Source organism: Pectinophora gossypiella, chromosome 22 (genome assembly GCF_024362695.1).
Source record: "Pectinophora gossypiella chromosome 22, ilPecGoss1.1, whole genome shotgun sequence".
Taxonomy (NCBI): Eukaryota; Metazoa; Arthropoda; class Insecta; order Lepidoptera; family Gelechiidae; genus Pectinophora; species Pectinophora gossypiella.
This window is the reverse complement of record NC_065425.1, coordinates 11,710,148-11,730,418: the sequence shown is the minus strand read 5'-3', so window position 1 is coordinate 11,730,418 and position 20,271 is coordinate 11,710,148. Positions and strand designations below refer to the sequence as shown.

At 37.4% G+C, this 20,271-nt stretch overlaps 2 protein-coding genes across 6 annotated transcripts in view; one reads left to right on the top strand and one right to left on the bottom strand.

The window, feature by feature from the left end:
- Window positions 1-20,271, top strand: part of LOC126377240 (complexin) — a 450,369-nt gene that overhangs the window by 287,372 nt on the left and 142,726 nt on the right. The window lies entirely within an intron of this gene.
- Window positions 3,208-14,656, bottom strand: LOC126377108 (uncharacterized). The gene is made up of 3 exons (XM_050024769.1): window positions 14,478-14,656; window positions 6,604-6,754; window positions 3,208-4,667 (listed from the first exon to the last, which is right to left on the bottom strand). Exons 2-3 carry the CDS (start codon window positions 6,751-6,753, stop codon window positions 3,447-3,449), a joined length of 1,371 nt encoding a protein of 456 aa, XP_049880726.1. The 5' UTR covers window position 6,754; window positions 14,478-14,656; the 3' UTR covers window positions 3,208-3,446.

Sequence of the window (20,271 nt, the reverse complement as noted above, 5' to 3'; positions counted from 1 at the left end):
GACTAAATTTTTGTTGAATAAGTACGCTTATCTAAGCTTAGAGTAAGCCATAAAACCAGGGACGCCACAATAGGTAGTTAACCTTCCGTTTATTGTTAAAATTCAAAGCTTCATTTTCAAGGAAAGATTTTTAAAAGCAATTTAATATTTTGAAAGAAAGATAACTTTTACTCAAAACAATACATGGGAAAAGATTATTTCTCTTTTGTTTGTATTAGTTCTTTTGTGATCACTTTTATTGAACTCAACAAGTTATTGTTTAAAAATTCGAATAACATTTTTAATATCAGCTTTGTTACTAGTTAACTTTATCTTCATTGTGCCACACACAAAGACCTTGTTCAGAAGGCGCGATTTCATACCACCGAGTAATTTGCTTACTTTATAGATTCCTGCATGCTTGGAGATGTACCATTCCTCTCAGACGACGCCTTGAGCCGAGGTTCGCGCCCAACTGGGCACCCTCAGGCCTGTTGTTTTAAACGTTGTACCGGGTGAGAGCCTTCAGCGCTCCCCATTTGTCCGGCCAAGTAGTTAATGCCATCTGCGGCAAATCTACAATAAGTCACGTCAAAAATAAAAAATAAAACGGAGATGTACCTCTGTATCCGTACGATCATCTTCTTATCGTGTGGGTTGTTAGGTTGATACTGACCACATCAACCCTGGTGTCAGGGTTATTATTGAGCCGCCAAAGGCTCCTGACATGGCTCATGTAACGATTACTCACTTACATGAGTAAATAGTAACCGGGACCAACGGCTTAACGTGACTTTCGAAGCACGGATCATCTTACTTTCGGACACATCTTATTCGTTCAAATATTTATTTTATTAATCTGGTCACGATTGTTTTTACTTGTTTTTCCTTATGATTTTGCACAATATATAAATAATATACATATATTATATATATTTACTTCTTCATTTTATTTCATTTGTAATTATATTATGATAATTATCTAAGTATCCTATAATAGTAGGTAAGTATATGTAGGTATGGTGCGATGTCCGTACTTCACTCATTACATTAGGTCTCATAGAATACCAGTGTCGCGGCATAAGCTGAGTGAGGACCTTTTATACGGGATACCATCCGCTACACATGGGTAATCCGACACGACGTCACATTTAATTTAGGTATAAGCTTCTGTCTTCATTCTCCATGTTCTATATAGAAAATATTTCACGTGTGCGTTATTTGTCTTTTGATGATGTGATGTCATTGTAATGTATATATATATAATGTAATCCGTGTCTGTGGTGTCCTAAATAATAAATGTTTCTTTCTTTCTTTCTAATCAGGTGATCAGCCTGTAACCAAACTAGAGATCACAAAGTGATTTTTGTGATATGTCCCCACCGGGAATCGAACCCAGGACCTCCGGATCGTGAGGCCAACGCTCAACCACTAAACGACAGAGGTCGTTATCCGTACGATGTTAAGGGTTCTCTATTGTATTCCCTAAAATTTCTTATCCTACTTTTTATTTTCCTTCACATTTTAGTCCTAAGTATCGAATGTCCTAATGATCCTAGTCCAATTTTGTTAACTCCTAGTGTTCATTGCCCTATTTTTTTTCATCCTAATGATGGTAAGCCCTAATGTCCATAGTTACAATCGTTTATATTTCTAAAATGTATAGTCCTAAATAAAATGTGAAGGAAAATAAAAAGTAGGATAAGAAATTTTAGGGAATACAATAGAGAACCTTCACCGCCGCCTCTCGGCCCTTCGGGCCTCGATGGTCACAAGTAACCTAACCCACTCGGCTACATGGCAGGGGGCTCGCTTTGCTCGCCCCCTGCCATACAGCCTTCGTAACCTATATCTACAGTGTCGGGGTGCCGCGAATTTCCGTGCTCGCTTCGCTCGCACCCGTGACTGCTGTCGTTACGAAACAAATCTTCACCGCCGCCTCTCGGCCCTTCGGGCCTCGATGGTCACAACTAACCAAAATATGTCAAATAGATCATATAGGGAATGAAAAATTCGGAATTTCAAACTTTAGGGACATTAATATTAGAACTAAAGAATATTAGGACAAGTATTACGGTAGGATAATCAATATTTAGGATGATCGAACATTAGTACAATTAAATATTAGGAAAATGATGTTCGGAAAATCGACTTTAGGACTATAAACATTAGGAAATACAACAGGCCCCCGATGTTAAGTACTCTGTAGTATGACAACGGGCGTCAAACGCCTCATCTGGACAAGCTCTTATAAAAAAAAAAGCAAGCTTCGCAGCAGGATAAAGCAGGTAGTAGACCTCAAAGAAATGCCTAAATGGATTTTAAAACCTTATGAATGAAAGTGTTTTTTACTATGGCAGTTAATTAAGTTTAGAATAAAGTTATTGATATGACGGCCGAAATAGGTAGGTAGGTTAACCTATATCTGATAGTAAAAATTGGTAAAGTAAAAAAAAGTAAGTATGCCCTAGGATTTGCAAAACCAAACTAGTGTGCTAAGTATGTAAATAGAGAGATAATAAAAATACAAGTTATTGAAGTCAATCATTATTATTAAAACCACTTCCATTGTGAATATAAAATATTCAAGAACTTAGATATGTAATTGGAGTTACGTAATTATATGTTTTAATAGATAATAACCATAAATTAAACCAACTTTATGTTAGCTTTACCATGTAGGTAGGTACTTTGTTATTATTATATCATTCATGATCATAGCATTATTAATGACATGTTGTAGAAAATTACATACCTACATGTTGTAGAGAATTACATTTAAACAACACATTTTTCATACTGAAAGCTATAAAACTTAATAAAATTACAGCAAATTGACAATAAAATATTTAAGATCTTATAAAATTAATTTGTCTCAACACAATTTAGATATTTAATCTCAAATTGACATGTCTTTTACAGAATAATTATAATATAGTTAAGAGTTATTTATACATAAAAAATGCAAACTTATCATAAAACCAAACAAAAAGTTAGTCTCAATAAAGTTATTTGTAAAGATACTTGGTATGTAGATGTGTAGTCAAATGAAGTTAATACAAAACGCTTTACATATATGAGCAGTATATAAGCTGATGACGATTAAAATTAAAGTTTCTGTCATATTCACCTCACTTGAAGACGAAAAATGTTTTAAAAACGACAATAAAGGAATCCGTAAAAAAAATGTCAATTTGATACAATATTTTTAGTCATTTGGGACTTAAATATAGATAAAACAATTAACACATTATAAAACTTGTCAATGGTGAATGCATAAAGTTTTGATTTCAGAGTTTGTAGGTACTTAACGTAGTTTATGGTTACAGCGCAAGTGTGTAAAGTATGGTTAAGGGTATCTATATAAGGTTGTAAATATATAAATATAAGGTTGTTATACATAAACCTTGGTCAATTGTCGTCGTTGCAAAATCATGGGCAAAGTTGCTGTGTCATAGTCATAATTTTCAAATTTTCCTGCATTTCTGAAGGTCAAGTTTTAAAATGTGGGGGGTTGAAAACGCAGTGTTGTTATTTTTAACATCATTTTCTTCCCGCTTCATCAATCTTATTGCTCCGTCATTATCAATAAACTCTTTATCTTTATCTTCGATATGTTCTTCTCCTTCAGATCTATCACTTCCACTGCTTATGATTTCCATTTTCGCATTTGCAGAGTTCAAATTGATATCTATTTGTATCAACACATCATCGTGTTCGAATGACGTTTCAGTTTTCTCACATTCGTCGTTGTATTCACAAATTGACGTAGAGGCGTCAATGTAGTTTTCTTCTTCACCATTAGTGATATTAAAAACTTCCGCATCAAGGAATTCTTCTTCTTCTTCTTGGATCGGAGCTATTCCTTCTACAGCACCATTCATTGGTGTTGGCTCCTCATGTACAATTTCATTGCCATTATATTTGTTTGGTTTTGTGTTTTCTGTTTCTTCTGCGCTAGATGAGTCAGACATTTTATCAATGCCGGCATATAAATTCTTTTGATTGATACCATTACTTTTCACTTTGTCACATTTTTCCATTCTGAGTTTTCGTGATGCCTTGTTTTCATTACTGTATCGTTTTGCTTTGTGAACAACAGCGGCCAATTTCAATTCTTCATGGATTGTTTTCCTTTTGAGATAGAACACAACATTATTGACAGTGTTCTGAAGCTCACATCTCGCTGAATATTCTTTGAAATTTTCCAAGAAACTCTTTAGAGGCACCTGTTTTTCCGTACAGTAATTATTTATCATCTCGCTGGTATCCACAATATCTTGTGTTGACGTCCCATTCAAATTCAGCTTTTCGAGTCCTTCTATATTATTACATAGATTTGTAAAAGTATCTGCTGGTTTCTTGACTGTTTCCTCGGTTTTCTCGTAATACGGAGGAGGATGTTTGAAAATCTGGCTGGTATTGAAGATGTCTTGATGCGAGAAGGCACTGTAACCTCCAGGTACTTGCATATCCTCTACTCTGATGATGTTATTGGCGTGATCGATGTTTCTTTGGAAGTGGCCTTGGGCGTAGATTTGTTCGTAGGGCGTTGTGTCCGATTCGGAGGGAGCGTAGAGAGAGGGGAAGAGGCTCTGCTGGTAGCGGGAGGTAGGGGGCTGGTTCGCGAAGAGCGAGAACTCATGGTTACGGCTGGATGAGCGACTGTTGGCTGGCAGTTTCTCCTCCTGTAATAAAAAGAAACGTAATTTTTAAAGGATAAAAATACTTTGGCTGATTTATCAATTATACTTAATTAGCTTATCATAAAAACACAACTCACACAGTTGACTGTGTAGTTATGATAAGGTGTATTATTAAGTAAAGTATGTATGGTAGGGATGTAGAGTAGCCTAATGTGTACTCTGCCTACCCCTCCGAGGATACAGGCGTGATGCTACGAATGTATTTGCTTACATACATACATAAACTCACGCCTATAATTTCCCACCGTGGTAAGCAGAGACTATAGAATTCCATTTGCTTCGATCCTGACACACATCTCTTGCTTCCACATTTCAGAGTAGATTTATTTACTTGTCAAATATTAACTTGCTTTGTGTTTATAATAGTCATTTTTTTCAATAGGTAGCAACCTACTTAGCTATAATTTCCTGTTTGCACATAAATAAAAGTATTCTTACTGCTTAGAAAATGAAGTTATAAATCGTTGTAAATATTTAATGACAGGCTGGTAATCTTTCGATGTTATAAATAAAGAACACGGAAAAAGCGCCCTTATCTCCGCTGCTCGTACAAATCAATATTTTTTTGCAACATTCCGTTCACTAGTTGTCTAGGAAATCAAGACTCTATTGTCGTACTGTTACGGCGATCTTGTAAAAACAAAAGTATTGTGATGAAAGGGCAGTTGTAAAATTATAAGCCCGAATAATGAGAATAACTTACCATAGTCTCAAAATGGCAGTATTGATTAGACACGACCTAATAATATAACGTCGTCCGCACTACTCTAACACAAATAGTGTACTGGGGCCGAACCCGGCAAACCCTCCAATTTCATTTTAAGTTATACCCGTCACTTTCGTATCCACCGAAAAATATAGAGACGACAAACCGATTGCATAAACAACCTCTCCAACGAGGAACGCTCGGTTGTGTCGTCGATGCGATGGGTCGGGTATAATCCGTATAAATTAAGTTGACAGCTCCCGTCAAAGAGACTGCATACCAACGGAATGCCTACTTGATTAGTACGTTTGAAAATTAACAGCAGTCAATCCGTCCCTTTCGTTTTCGTGTGATATGTGGTAGGTATAACTCAACTTACGTACTTTACTTATTAACAAAACCTCGCATTCGTTTGAATCTAAATAAAATGCTGTCAGTTTTTACCTGAAGAATCACGCCTATATCCCCGGAGGGATAGGCAGAGATGTATAGTATTACACTGATTATATTGTGTTGGACTCCGTGGTCTAGTGGTTGAGCGTTGGGCTCACGATCCGGAGGTCCCGGGTTCGAATCCCGGTGGGGAAAATATCACAAAAATTTATGATCCCTAGTTTGGTTAGGACATTACAGGCTCATCACCTGACTGTCCGAAAGTAAGATGATCCGTGCTTCGGAAGGCACGTTAAGCCGTTGGTCCCGGTTACTACTTACTGATGTAAGTAAGTAGTCGTTACATGAGTTATGTCTCACGCCTTTGGTGGCTCAATAGTAACCCTGACACCAGGGTTGTTGGGGTTAGCATTCCACCTCACAACCGACATGATAGAAGAGAAGATTGTGTTGGTTAACTCACCATAATTAAAACACATAATAACGGGTTCTTACCGCGTTTAAATGGGGATATAAGACTCCCGATATTTCGACACTGTTGCAAGTGCCATGATCACGGAATGACTGATGAGATTGGAGTGGAGTAGGTAGATCCATAATTTTCTACGGGCAGACATATCTGTCTACCCTCTTTCTTTGCTGCTTGTTTATGTTTTTGATATCGGAATGTTCGGAACCATCTGAACTCGCACCAAACTCACTACGACAAACCGCACTCACTGTGTCCTCACGTTTTCACGTTTTCTCATATCCCCATTTAAACGCGGTAAGAACCCGTTATTATGTGTTTTAATTATGATAATAACCGCGTTAACTCACCATAGCCTCGAGCCGATGGTAGTATTCGCAGACATCCTGGAAGTTGTTGCGCCGGCCGCAACGTAGCCACACTATGAACGCGCGCCGCACAGTAGCGAGAGTGTACGAAGTGCTTCGACACTCGAGGAGTGGGTGCTCCGTTGACATCATGCTGTGGAAGAATACATCAGAATTTCAATTTAAAACCATATACTATTAGGTATCACGACGAATTTATTAAAAAGAAAGGAAGGCGAAGACCAAGAACAGCTTACATGGAACAGATTAAAGAGAAGGCGAACGTCGTGTCTTATAAGAAAGTGAAGGAATTGGTCTTTGATAGACAAATTCAAATTCAAAAATATCTTTATTCAGTAGGTAACGTAGTTATACTTTGAATCGTCAATTTTTACATAACGAACGTCTCATCCGCCTAAAAGTACTGCAGCTTCTCACAACCTGTATAGCCGGGGAAAAAAAAGACAAGAATGGAGAATGCTACACCGACAAGAGCCATCATCATCATCACCAGGCCATTAACGTCCTCACTACTGGGGCACGGGCCTTCCCTATGGATGGATAGGGAGATCGGGTCTTAAACCACCACGCGGGCCCAGTGCGAATTGGTGTTTATTTTAACGACTGCTAATGCAGCCGGGACCAACGGCTTAACGTACCTTCTGAAGCATGGAGGAGCTCGAGTTGAAAACTTTATTTTTTGTGGTCACCCATCCTATGACCGGCCTTTGCGAAAGTTGCTTAACTTCAACAATCGCAGACCGAGCGCGTTTACCGCTGCGCCACCGAGCTCCTCATGTGTTAGTAATGACTATTAGATGCAATAGTCCGGTCAGTTTCTTGCAAAATAGTAGATCAACAAATACCCACAATTTTCTTTTTTATTATAACGACTATGTTTCAAAATTTCACCACTGCTTACATAACAACGTAAACAGCCTATATACGTCCCACTGCTGGGCACAGGCCTCCCCTCAATCAACCGGAGGGAGTATGGAGCATACTCCACGCTGCTCCACTGCAGGTTGGATTGGCATTTGGGCTAATTAGCACAAGGCCAACAGCTTAATATGCCTTTCGAAGGAATCATCTTTCTTTTTCGGACAACCTAGCAAAACAACGGACAGTCTCGCAAATTGATTTTTCGAGTGTCCCCATCGGGAATTAAACCAGGACCTCCAAACCGTGAGCCCAATTCTCTAACCAGAATTATGTACTTTATTGTTTTGTCCGAACAAACAATACAAAGGATCAGCCTATCACTCATAACATTAGCCCTCCACAAAAACCCAGGTTAAAATAAAAAAAAACAGAAACCCTCTGTCTGGTTATACGACATACCCGGGGAAACAAGCAGCTGAAGATATTCCATGTTTAAATTTTAAATTAAGTACCTACCTTCTTATGTTTTAGTAAACGTAAAAGACCTTTTTCACACTACTCACCCAGATTACAAATAAAAAATATAAGTTACCAAATCTTATTGATTTCTACATCTTGAATAGCTGTTATGTACGCACTTGTCAATACACGGACACAAAATGAAGGAATATTGAAGTTATCTTCTTCAAATAAATACAATTTTACCAACTCATTCCTATTTCCGGCTACTTAGTTAATGATCCTAATTGTTAATGACAACACCCTGCGCCTACGCACACAGACGCCAGCAGCGATGTCTCGACTTCGTCCGCGTCATGATTTTAACTTTAAAAATGACAAAGTTTCATGCAAACTTTCAACCACTTTTTTAACTCTTTGAGGGTCGAATTTTGCAAAATCCCATCTAAGTGAGTATTTAAGTTCTAGAAGGAACCCCCATGCAAAATTTGAGACTCCTAGCACTTGTTTAATGCAAACTCTCAACCCCTTTTTTACCCCATGGGGGTTGAATTTTGCAAAATCCCATCTAAGTGAGCATCTAAGGCCTAGAAGGGACCCCCATGCAAAATTTAAGACTCCTAGCACTTGTTTCATACAAACTTTCAACCTTTTTTTAACCCCTTGGGGTTGAGTTTTGCAAAATCCCATCTAAGTGAGCACGTACGTCCTGTACGGAACCCTCATACGACGACATACGACTCCTAGCATTTCGTCGTTGCCAATTTAAAATCTATTATGTACAATCGGGACAATTTTACAGAAATTAAAAAAAAAACCGCCTAATATTTTTTTGTATGACTGTGTTAAAAAATATAAAAGATAATTGATATCTACGCACATTGTACTGAATGTTTTAGGAGCAAAATACTATTCGATCCTCGAATCTATGGGTTCGTTTGGACCAGGTCAGATTCAGAACACTTAAACGCCTAGTTGGACGTGACGAAGTTACGTATGTTTCTGACTATGTGACAAATTGTATTATCATAATAAAATTGTGAATTGTAAAATGTTTAGAAAATATATTCGATCCTGATAAAAGAGTAATTTGGTGAGAGGGACACATCATCATCATATGCTTTTAAATTCTGATATTACTTGATTGATCAGTAAGTGGAATTTCGCTTCTATGTACCTGTTATTATATTTCTACCTATCTTCTAAGTGAAAAGAATGCCTGCAGTGAGTGTTATGGATGACATGAGACTGCGGGTTCTCTATTTTTACGCATATTTTTTTATGTAATAATTTACCATGGCATAATGTTACTTGTCCTATTATTAGTTACGCATAGTATTAATTTGTCATAACTTTTTAAGCATAATTTTGAAACTCATAACTACCATAAGCATAATAATTAATGACAATAATGACACATAAGCATAAGTATTATAAGCATAAAAACTATACTCCGAATAAGAAAAGTTTTGGCACAACTTTGAACATTTCCGAAACTTACTTTTTCCTTGGCTGCATTTGGTTCATGATTGTGACTTTTTATATTTTTTGACTCTATTTCATGCTGTTGGTGATCATTCAGTATACTTTTCGTGTGTAAGATAAACATGCTGGCGGCGTAGGGGTGGCCCAAGGGCCACCCCCGCCACACCCTAACCTACTGTTATGCCTTGTAAAAATTATAACAAAACACTATTATTCTAAAAAAGAATTATGGATACCTATTTATATGCGAATCAAATTTACACCAACAAATATTAGTCCAAAAATAAGTTATACCTAACAAACCAGTATTCTTAGGTGTTATTATGGGAAAGTACTATTATGCTTAAAAACGTTAAGCGAATAGAATTATGTTAATTAAAATTATGACAAAACCATTTATGCATTTTAAGAGAATCCCGACTCTGCGTACTGCGGTAGGAATACAAGCGTAATTATGTATGAACTGGATCTTTGGATCGTAGTCTCGTAGATAATAATTGGTATCACGTAGTTTTATGTCCGGTTAATATCAATAGGTTCGTTGTCTAGTACATGCGACTAGCTGTTAAACCCCCGACGCAACAACGACGGAGTTTGACGTGTCTGTGTGTGTGTGTGTTTAAATGTGTATGTGTCTGTCTGTGGCATCGTAGCTCCCAAACGGATGTTCCGATTTTAATGCGGTTTTTTTGTTGTTTGAAATGTATATCAGTCGATAGTGTTCTTAGCTATGTTTGGTGGAAATCGGTTCAGGTCTTCAAGGTCATCAGGTCGTTTGTTAAGTGTGATAGGAATGTTACAAGCTCAGTTTGCTAGCAAGCATATGTGGGTTAAGTTATTTTTTGCTTTTTATAGGGTTAAGCATTTTTAACCTTTTGTCGTAATAATTGAGTACTTTATTTGGTCGGGGGTTTTTCAAATTTACAATTTAATTTTGTAGCTGTGTAGTATACCTACGCAGAGATGTACGATAAGGTGCAAAGTCCAATCAGTTTCTTGCAAACTAATAAATGAACTGGATGGATTTAAGACCTTAGGTTACATGTATTTTCTGTAATAGACCAAAAACACCTACAAAGATACAAATTTTATAATTATGACAACTAATAGTTCGTAATTTCACCACTGTTACAAATAATTCGCTGGGCTCAGTGACTGCACTTTTGCTCTTTGATTGTACACTGCAGAGGCCTACCCCTTGAGGGATACGAGCGCGATGCCACGTTATGTTATCTACTTCTATCGTGTGGCTTACCAACCTCATCAACCATATTTTTGTTTCAATATTGACTTGATGTTTTTATAATTTGTAAGTATGTAAAATCTGCTAGATGTATTCGAACACAATATTGTTATTGTTACCGAAATAAATATATGAAATGAAATGAACCCTGGTGTCAGGGTTACTATTGGGCCGCCAAAGGCCCCTGACATTACCACTACGTACTTACATCAGTTAGTAGTAACCGGGACCAACGGCTTAACGTGCCATCCGAAACACGGATCGTCGTACTTTCGGACAATCAAGTGATCAGCCTGTAATGTCCTAACCAAACTAGGGATCACAAAGTGATTTTTGTGATATGTCCCCACCGGGATTTGAACCCAGGACCTCCAGATCGTGAGTCCAACGCTCAACCACTGGACCACTGGCCGGTAGGCACGTTATGTTAAGAAACTGCAAGAGAAATACCACATTCCAATATCGCAAAATACTTCCCTAAACATTCTGAAGTAATAAACAATTATTGTTTCTTGCTTCGAATCTTTTGAAAATATGTCTTTATGAACGGAAGGTAATGCTGTAAACATCTGGGTTCCTACTTCGATTCTCTGAATTCGTGAAATGGGATTAGAGATCCTTTGTTCCAACAACATTGTTCCTCAAATAACCCAACCTAAAATAGACTACACCTTTTGCAAATAATACAAAAACAATAGTGAATTTTATTGAACGCGCTAACCTGACGGTTCAATTATGGCAACGCCAGTTGAAAATCCAAATATAAAAAAAGCACCAAGTTTTAATGACTAGCCCGTATAAGTAGACATATTTTCAAAAGATTACTGCGAAACAAGAAACAATAGTTGTTTATTACTTCAGAATGTTTAGGGAAGTATTTTGCGATATTGGAATGTGATATTTTTTTTGTAGTTTCTAAACATAACGTGTCTACCGGCCTCTGTGGTCCAGTGGTTGAGCGTTGGACTCACGATACGGAGGTGCTGCGTTCAAATCCCGGTGGAGACATATCAAAAAAATCACTTTGTGATCCCTAGTTTGGTTAGGACATTACAGGCTGATCACCTGATTGTCCGAAAGTAAGACGATCCGTGCTTCGGAAGGCAGGTTAAGCCGTTGGTCCCGGTTACTACTTACTGATGTATGTACATGAGTCATGTCAGGGGTTTTGGCGGCTCGAAGGTAACCTTGACAAAACGGTTGATAAGGTTGGCAATCTACTTCACAACCCTCACGATAGAAGACCTCTGTGTACCGCTTTAGGGATTCAGGCGTGATGCTATATTATACCATCTTGTTCTTCGTCTTTAGTACAATAAGATAATACCTATCCATAATATTCTCAACTCGTGAAATGGGATTATGAGGCCTTCCTTTTTATTTCAAGGCCATTGTTCTTTGTCGTTACTTCAAGTAATGCTATTAAAGAACATGGATGTTAGGGAGCTCCGTAACCGTAACCGAAACTATCGGATATCCGATATAAAAATCAACCGTAACCTTAACCGAATCCGGAATAAAAGTTACGGATAATATGGGATAAGGACGGAGCCTAATTGATACATATGACAAGTTGTCTTGATCGGCCGGCCGCTGCCGACACACAATTCGCGCGCATTGTTTGTTTTTTCTTCTTTTCTCGTCATAACATATGATATAACTTGTCATTATAAATAAAACCACTTTATTACCTATTTGCAAGATAATCCGAAATTTATTATCCGAATCCGTAACCGTTTCCGGTATAATAATCATTCTTAAATCCGTATCCGAAATTTCATATCCATAACATCCTTGTTATAGAATACAATTAACTTACACATAAATTCACCAAATTATTCTCTAAGAGAAATTAAATTAAATTATTTGTAGGAAATTGTATGTTTGAGAACAGGATTGGCTGTTACAGCTATTTCAAGACTAAATGAGATCTAATTAATAATTGCTTTTACAAAATGGACTTTAATGAATAATACGTAATAAGGAGGTATTTGAAGAATGCAACTGCTTAACTGTGGAAATTTGATATGACCTTGTTGTCTTTTTTTTGTGTGTGGCGTCCTTTTGTAATAAACTATTTCTATTCTATTATATTCTTAACTAAAAACATTTAAAATCAGCTAAGGTTGGTCTAACAGAAAGCTCGGTAAGGTGTGGGTACTTTAATTACTTTCATCTTGCTATGGATGTACCTCTGACTACCTTAATTGGGGTATAATAGATATAATATTGTGTAGATATTTTTTTTATGAAGAAGGCTCTAAGCTGACGAGCAGGCATGGAAACTTTGATAAGAACGAAAGAAGCGAAAATTGTGTGTCAGATTCGTAGTAGATAACTGGAATTCGAGCGAATGGAAGCGCTTATGTGTGTATGTGTTCTTCTTCTATCGTGTGGGCTGTGAGGTGGATTACCAACCCCATCAACCCTGGTGTCAGGGTTACTATTGAACCGCCAAAGGCCCCTGACATGGCTCATGTAACTACTAACTTGTATCAATAAGTAGTAACCGGGACCAACGGCTAAGGTTTATTAATGTTTATAGCACAGGAATTATTTTTTCTATTGTAAGCATCAGTTTATTTCCCTTTAATCTAGCTGTTTGTACAACATAGTGATATATTTATTATACTCTGTAATACTTTAACATACAATAAATACATTATTATTATTATAAGAGCGTGTCTCTTTAAGATATAAAAAGTACATACATAAACTCACGCCCGTAATCCCTAATGGGATGAGCAGAGCCACAAGTAATCAAAGACAACGAAAGAAAAAAGAGATATAAAAAGTAAAAATATCAAAATTGGTAAAATTATTCTGAAGGTACGGCATAATAGGGACCTACCCACTATTTGATAGTGGGTAGGTCCCTATATTTATTATTATACCCACTTAAATAAAACAATATTTGAGTTTCAAAATTAATAAAAATGAAGGTTTTTAGTATTTACTCTAGTTTAAACTTTTAAGTAAAAAGCGAATTAAGTCGCGCCAAGCCGTTAGTCCCGGGTTACTAGCCCAAACACCTCCACCAACCCGCAGTGGAGCAGCGTGGTGGAGTATGCTCCATACCCCCTCCGGTTGATTGAGGGGAGGCCTGTGTTCAATGGGACGTGTATAGGCTGTTTATGTGTGCGAATTAAGTAACATATGCTTTTAATTTAGTTTATAATAAGTAAAATGACGGCTCGGTGAGGTGAGGGTATTTTACCATGGACCTCTGACTACCCCAATTCGGATGTAATCGTGAGCTTATGTTAACTTATCAATGATATATCAATGTCTACTACAAGCATTCGAAATTCAAAAATGTAAAAATATATTTATTCAGTAGGGTTGAAACGTATTTTTTTTACTTAACGAACGTCTCATCCGCCTATAACTTAAAGCTAAACATTAAAATTTAAAGAATAATTCTAAATAATTACGTGGATAAAAAAAATCAAGTTTATTTTTAATTTATTTTCGAAGTCATGTTCTTAGCGGCGAATAAAAATATCGTGAGTAAAACCACATATCCGAGAAATGTAATAGGACCCGGGATACTGCTGGAGATGATGGTGATGATTAAACTTTAGTCTAACGAGATTTAATTTTAGAATCATGAAAACCAAATCTTCATGACAATACCAAAAGTGGCTGCAGATTCTGATCTAACGACTAGTACTTAGCCCTGCCCAACCCAATAGACTTTACTTGAGAGTTATAATGACTAATTGTATGAAAATTATAACGTAGTCACACTTTTTAAATTAAGATACCTTCGTCAATTGAAAAAGAAGTAATGAAAAAATGTACTTACATGAGTTCTTTACGATAATTTCACAGGAAAAAAATTAAATATAGAAAATAATTAATATGTCTTTAAAAAAAATTGTTACGGAATATTTATAAGAATTTTTAAAAGGAATTTTTATAAGGAATATGTGTCAAAATGTCACGGCCGCTGCGCAGTCGCGAGCGTTGTCTAAATATGCAACGTCTTTACAAAATAAGATGTAGGTTCCACCGCTTTTTAGATATTTATCTACCCTCAGTTTTATGCATTTTTATATTACTTTAAGGCCTTAATACACTACCTAACGAGCGAAGGAGGAGATCGGTGGCGCAGCGGTAAACGCGCTCGGTCTGCGATCGTTGAAGTTAAGCAACTTTCGCAAAGGCCGGTCATAGGATGGGTGACCACAAAAAAAAAGTTTTCATCTCGAGCTCCTCCGTGCTTCGGAAGGCACGTTAAGCCGTTGGTCCCGGCTGCATTAGCAGTCATTAATAACCATCAATCCGCACTGGGCCCGCGTGATGGTTTAAGGCCCGATCTCCCCATCCATCTATAGGGAAGGCCCGTGCCCCAGCAGTGGGGACGTTAATGGGCTGATGATGATGATGACACTACCCAATCCGTCGGGTGTAAGGCGTCGGAATCGGACAATTACAATGATGGTCTTTCCATGCTCCGTTCCTCAAAAACAATATACATGGCGCTGAAAAGATTTTCCTTCGTTTAACCTTCTATTTTTATAGATAGCAGACATATACATCTTTCGTCTTTAGGTATAATTGATGACCGTTTTTATTACACCGAGGCACACATACATACATAACATAAACAGCCTATATACGTCCCACTGCTGGGCACAGGCCTCCCCTCAATCAACCGGAGGGGGTATGGAGCATACTCCACCACGCTGCTCCAATGCGGGTTGGGGGAGGTATTTTTGCGGCTAAGAGCAGGGACCAACTGCTTAACGTGCCTTCCGAAGCACGGACTCATCTTACTTTTTCGGACACTTTTTCGGTTGATTCAAGCCTGAAAAGTCCTTACCAAACAAAGGATAGTCTCACAAAGTGTTTTCGACAATCTCGGGAATCGAACCCGGACCTCCAGATCGTGAGCCTAACGCTCTAACCACTAGACCACGGAGGCTGTTAATTTCCCATTATTATTCTGATCAAAATAATGAGAACATAATTCCGTATATATCCATAGTAAATAAAAATTAGAATTGAAAAAAGTAACTACTTTTTTTGTAGAATTGTGTATGTTATACAATTATTATACATACATACACATTCATAAACTCATGCTTTCCCACCGAGCGGGGTAAGCAGAGACTATGGAGTTCACTTTGCTTCGATCCTGACACATTTCTCTTGCTTCCTCCACAGTCCACATTCATCAATCACCGGGTGAGAGCCTTCAGCGCTCCCCATTTGTCCGGCCAAGTAGTTAATGCCATCTGCGGTAAATCTACAATAAGTCACGTCAAAAAAAAAAAAACATTCATCAATCGTTTCATATTCGCACGCCGTTTCAAAGTAGTTCAAAGTAGATCGTACTGATCATTTTCTAGCCATAAGTATTACCATTGTAATTAATTGGTTGTTACCTTTAGTAAAAATAGTTTTTATTTATATTAATATACACTTAAGTGGTAACAAAAACCAACTATTTTTGATATGTTTGTTTAGTTTCGTTTGGATTTGGGTAGATATGAAGAAAATAACAGTTTGGCTTATATTATATATTTACAAATTAGTTAATTAAAAATATTTTATACACATTACATTCATATAAAAAATATTTACATCATTAAATTAACTAATCACGGCCTAATTAATGCAAACAATTTTATACTTAGTAGTAAAATTCTTAATTTCCTAATTTATATTTTTTTTTATTTTATATATTTTTTAATTTTTTTTTATTATTTGGATTTTTATGTTATTCGACTAGTTACTTAAGGGCGTTATTATTATTATAATACAGATTACCTATTTACAGCTTACATACTAATTATTTATAATTGGTACAAATACCTTTTTTTTTCTTTTTTCGCATCATTTATTGGTAGAAACACCAATATGACTGAAGTATCTACACAATGTAGTATACACATTTTATACAACAATAATATTTACAAAGTATTCGTCAATTACAAGAGTATATTGCGAAATATAACAAATTGCGAAATATAACAATGGTGTATATATTCGGTATACGACCAACCGTAGACACAATTTAATGATATTTACAAATTTACTTACATTAATATTCACATGCACACCACGCCTGTTTCCCATTGGGGTAGGCAGACACCACGGAATGAGGGACTTTGCAGGCCACGTTACCCAAAAAATGTAGATGGCGCTATACAATACTGTCGTTTAAACTTCTAATTTAATGGATTACAGATATATGGACCTTTTATCTTTGTTTTTTGGTATAAATCTTCTTCTTATCGTGTGGGTTGTGAGATGAAATACTAGCCTCATCAACCCTGGTGTCAGGGTTACTATCGAGCCGCCAAAGGCCCCTGACATGGCTCATGTAACGACTACTTACTTACATCAGTAAGTAGTTACCGGGACCAACGGCTTAACGTGCCCTCCGATGCACGGATCATCTTACTTTCGGACAATCAGGTGATCAGCCTGTAATGTCCTAACCAAACTAGAATTTTGTGATATATGTCCCCACCGGGATTCGAACCCGGGGCCTCCGGATCGTGAGTCCAACGCTCAACCACTGGACCACAGAGGCCGTGGGTATAAATGATTACCCAGGCACAACACATTTTTCGCCTGCTTTCAAAGAAACAATATAGGTAGTAACATAATTCTTTACATATCTGAACCAAATATCGAGCAATAATTATTTTTATGTATGCCTATGACATCATATTATATTTTTTTTTTAATAATTATGTAAACGAGCAATGAGAAAATAGGTAATTATTACGTTAAAGGCATACAACGCCATCTACGTATATAGTTTCAGGGGAACTTGGCCTGGAAAACCCCTCATTCCACTTACTACGAACCTGACACACCACTTTCGCTTCTTCCACTCTCGTCAAACACTTCCTTGCCTTCGAATACTCTAGATCTGACCATTCTTTGAAACATCACTTCCTCAAAAGCCTCATAAAATATTATACAGGGTGTTAGTGACATCGTAACGAACACTTTGAGGGATGATTCAGAGTTGATATCAAGTAGAATTTTCCGTCGCAAAAGTATGGAACGGAAAATAACTTAAAAAAAAAAAACACTAAAATTTTCATGAATTTTCCGACAGGAAATTCCACTAGTGGTCAACTCTGAATCATGGTCTGAATCATTCCCCTCAATATTCGTTACGGTGTCATTAACACCCATACCTACTTGTAGCGGCTACCGTATGTACTTGTACGGGGTGTAAGTGACATCGTAACGAATACTGAGGGGGATGATTCAGCTGATTATTCTAAGTTAATATCAAGTGGAACTTTCCATCGGAAAAGAATTGAATTGAAAATGAAAAAAATCCTGAATTTTGCGACGGGAAATTCCACTTGATGTTAATTCAGAAACATGGTCTGAATCATCCCCCCGAGTATTCGTTACGATGTCACTAACACCCTGTATTTATTATTTACAAAACACGTTAAATATTAAAGTTATTTACACACTATTCGCATTTGGTGAACTTTATATACAACTGTACCTATTGAATAAAATATATATGCTAAATATATATATTTATACATTAGAAAAATACACAGATACTCATATATTACGTAACACTAATCTAACAAAATAAATTAAAAGCCGTTAAAATAAGTATAATAGCCATTGCTCACGCTCGCCGAATACTGCGGCATTATGTGCGTCTGATATGTATAGACGTTATCCACCATTGTGGGTGGGAGTGGTGGCATAGCTGGTATCCCGGCCAGTTGCTGATTATGGGTTTCAAAACTGCGGAAGAACGCTTGAACTGGGCGGGTCAGCGCACGGCGCTCATAAAGACGCCCTGGCGACGGGTACTCTAGGTGTGGCCCATAGTATCCATAGCCGTACGCATAACCATCCACCAATCCACCTCCTAGCAAAGGTATCGGCTGAGCAAAATAACAGGTCGGCATCATGTCCCATACTGGCGGCGGTGGCAAAAAGTCCATGTACGAGATGTCCATCGCCAGCTCGCCCAATCTATCGTGTTTTTGTACAGTAGTCGCCTCCACCCACGCGTCGATATTCGGGTATCGAGAACTACCTCCCCATTGAGGTTTGGGAAGGGTGTTTGCTGCTGGCGACTTTGTGAACATGGATGGAGCAGACTTCGTCGGCACATGAGGCGTCGGCACATGAGACGTCGGCACATGAGGCGTCGGCACATGAGGCGTCGGCACATGAGGCGTCGGCATATGAGGCGTCGACGAAACCGGAGACGATTCTTGAAAAGACAATACGTACGGCAGCCGCCCCGACGCGTATAACAACGCCGCACTCACAACAGGGATATGCTCAGATGACGATTGTGCGCTTTTAGCAGCCTTTGACGGAGGCCCAATGGGTGTTGGTAGTTTGGCCTCCGGTACCACGGCATCAGCGTACAGTTCAGAGTTTTGGGACATGGTTGAAGACAGCTCAGATTCTTCGGACGTATCAGGACAACAGCATTGAAGGCTATTGCAGACAAAACACTCTCTAGCTTCGAATATATCCAGGACTTGGATAAGCTGGTATCGCATCTCCTGCAGATTTAGGTCCTGAAACAATGATTATTTTATGAATAAACAAAACAGTTACTTACGGTACAAAACCCTACCCTGCCCTATTTTTGCCTAAAAAAGTACTATGGAGAATGCTACGCCGACAAGAGGGTGGCTCTAAAGAATAATAATAACAAAACAAATATAAAATTAAATAAAACTTAAATAATGAGACTAAGCCTAAAAATAAAATAAATTATATACAATTAAGAGTTTAACTAAACCTTACTTAAAAAGCTCGCCTCTAATCGCACCTGGCGCAAATGTATCCATAGTGTTGGCTACGTTTCCGTGTTGAATAGCGAGTGAATGTATATATAGAGATATATTTGTTGTGATAGCACTTATTCGAGGTCGCTTTTAATGATTGCTTTAGTCCTCATATACGTATTATGGTTAAATGGATTAGTTTCATAAAAGGATATGACACAAAATAAACATTATCTAAACTACTTGTTTGATACAAATTAGTATGGAATGTAATTATCAAATATATTGTTAAAAGGAGGAAGGAAAGAGTAATAATACTAAATATGATTTTGCTAATATACGATAATCTTTTTAGGGTTCCGTAGCCTAATGGCAAAAAACGGAACCCTTATAGATTCGTCATGTCTGTCCGTCCGTCTGTCTGTCCATCCGTCCGTATGTCACAGCCACTTTTCTCCGAAACTATAATAGCTATACTGTTGAAACTTGATAAATATGTGTATTCTGTGAACCGCATTAAGATTTTTACGCAATAATAAAAAAAAACAATAAATTTTGGGGGTCCCCATACATAGAACTGAAACTCAAAAAATGTTTTTTCGTCAAACCCATACGTGTGGGGTTTCTATGGATAGATCTTCCAAAATGGTATTGAGGTTTATATTATCATTTTTTTCTAAACTGAATAGTTTGCGCGAAAGACATTTCCAAAGTGGTAAAATGTGTCCCCCCCCCTCGTAACTTCTAAAATAAGAGGAGGATAAAACTAAAAAAAATATATGATGTAGATTAGCATGCAAACTACCAATGAAAATTTATTTAAACCAGATCTAGTAAGTAGTTTTTTTT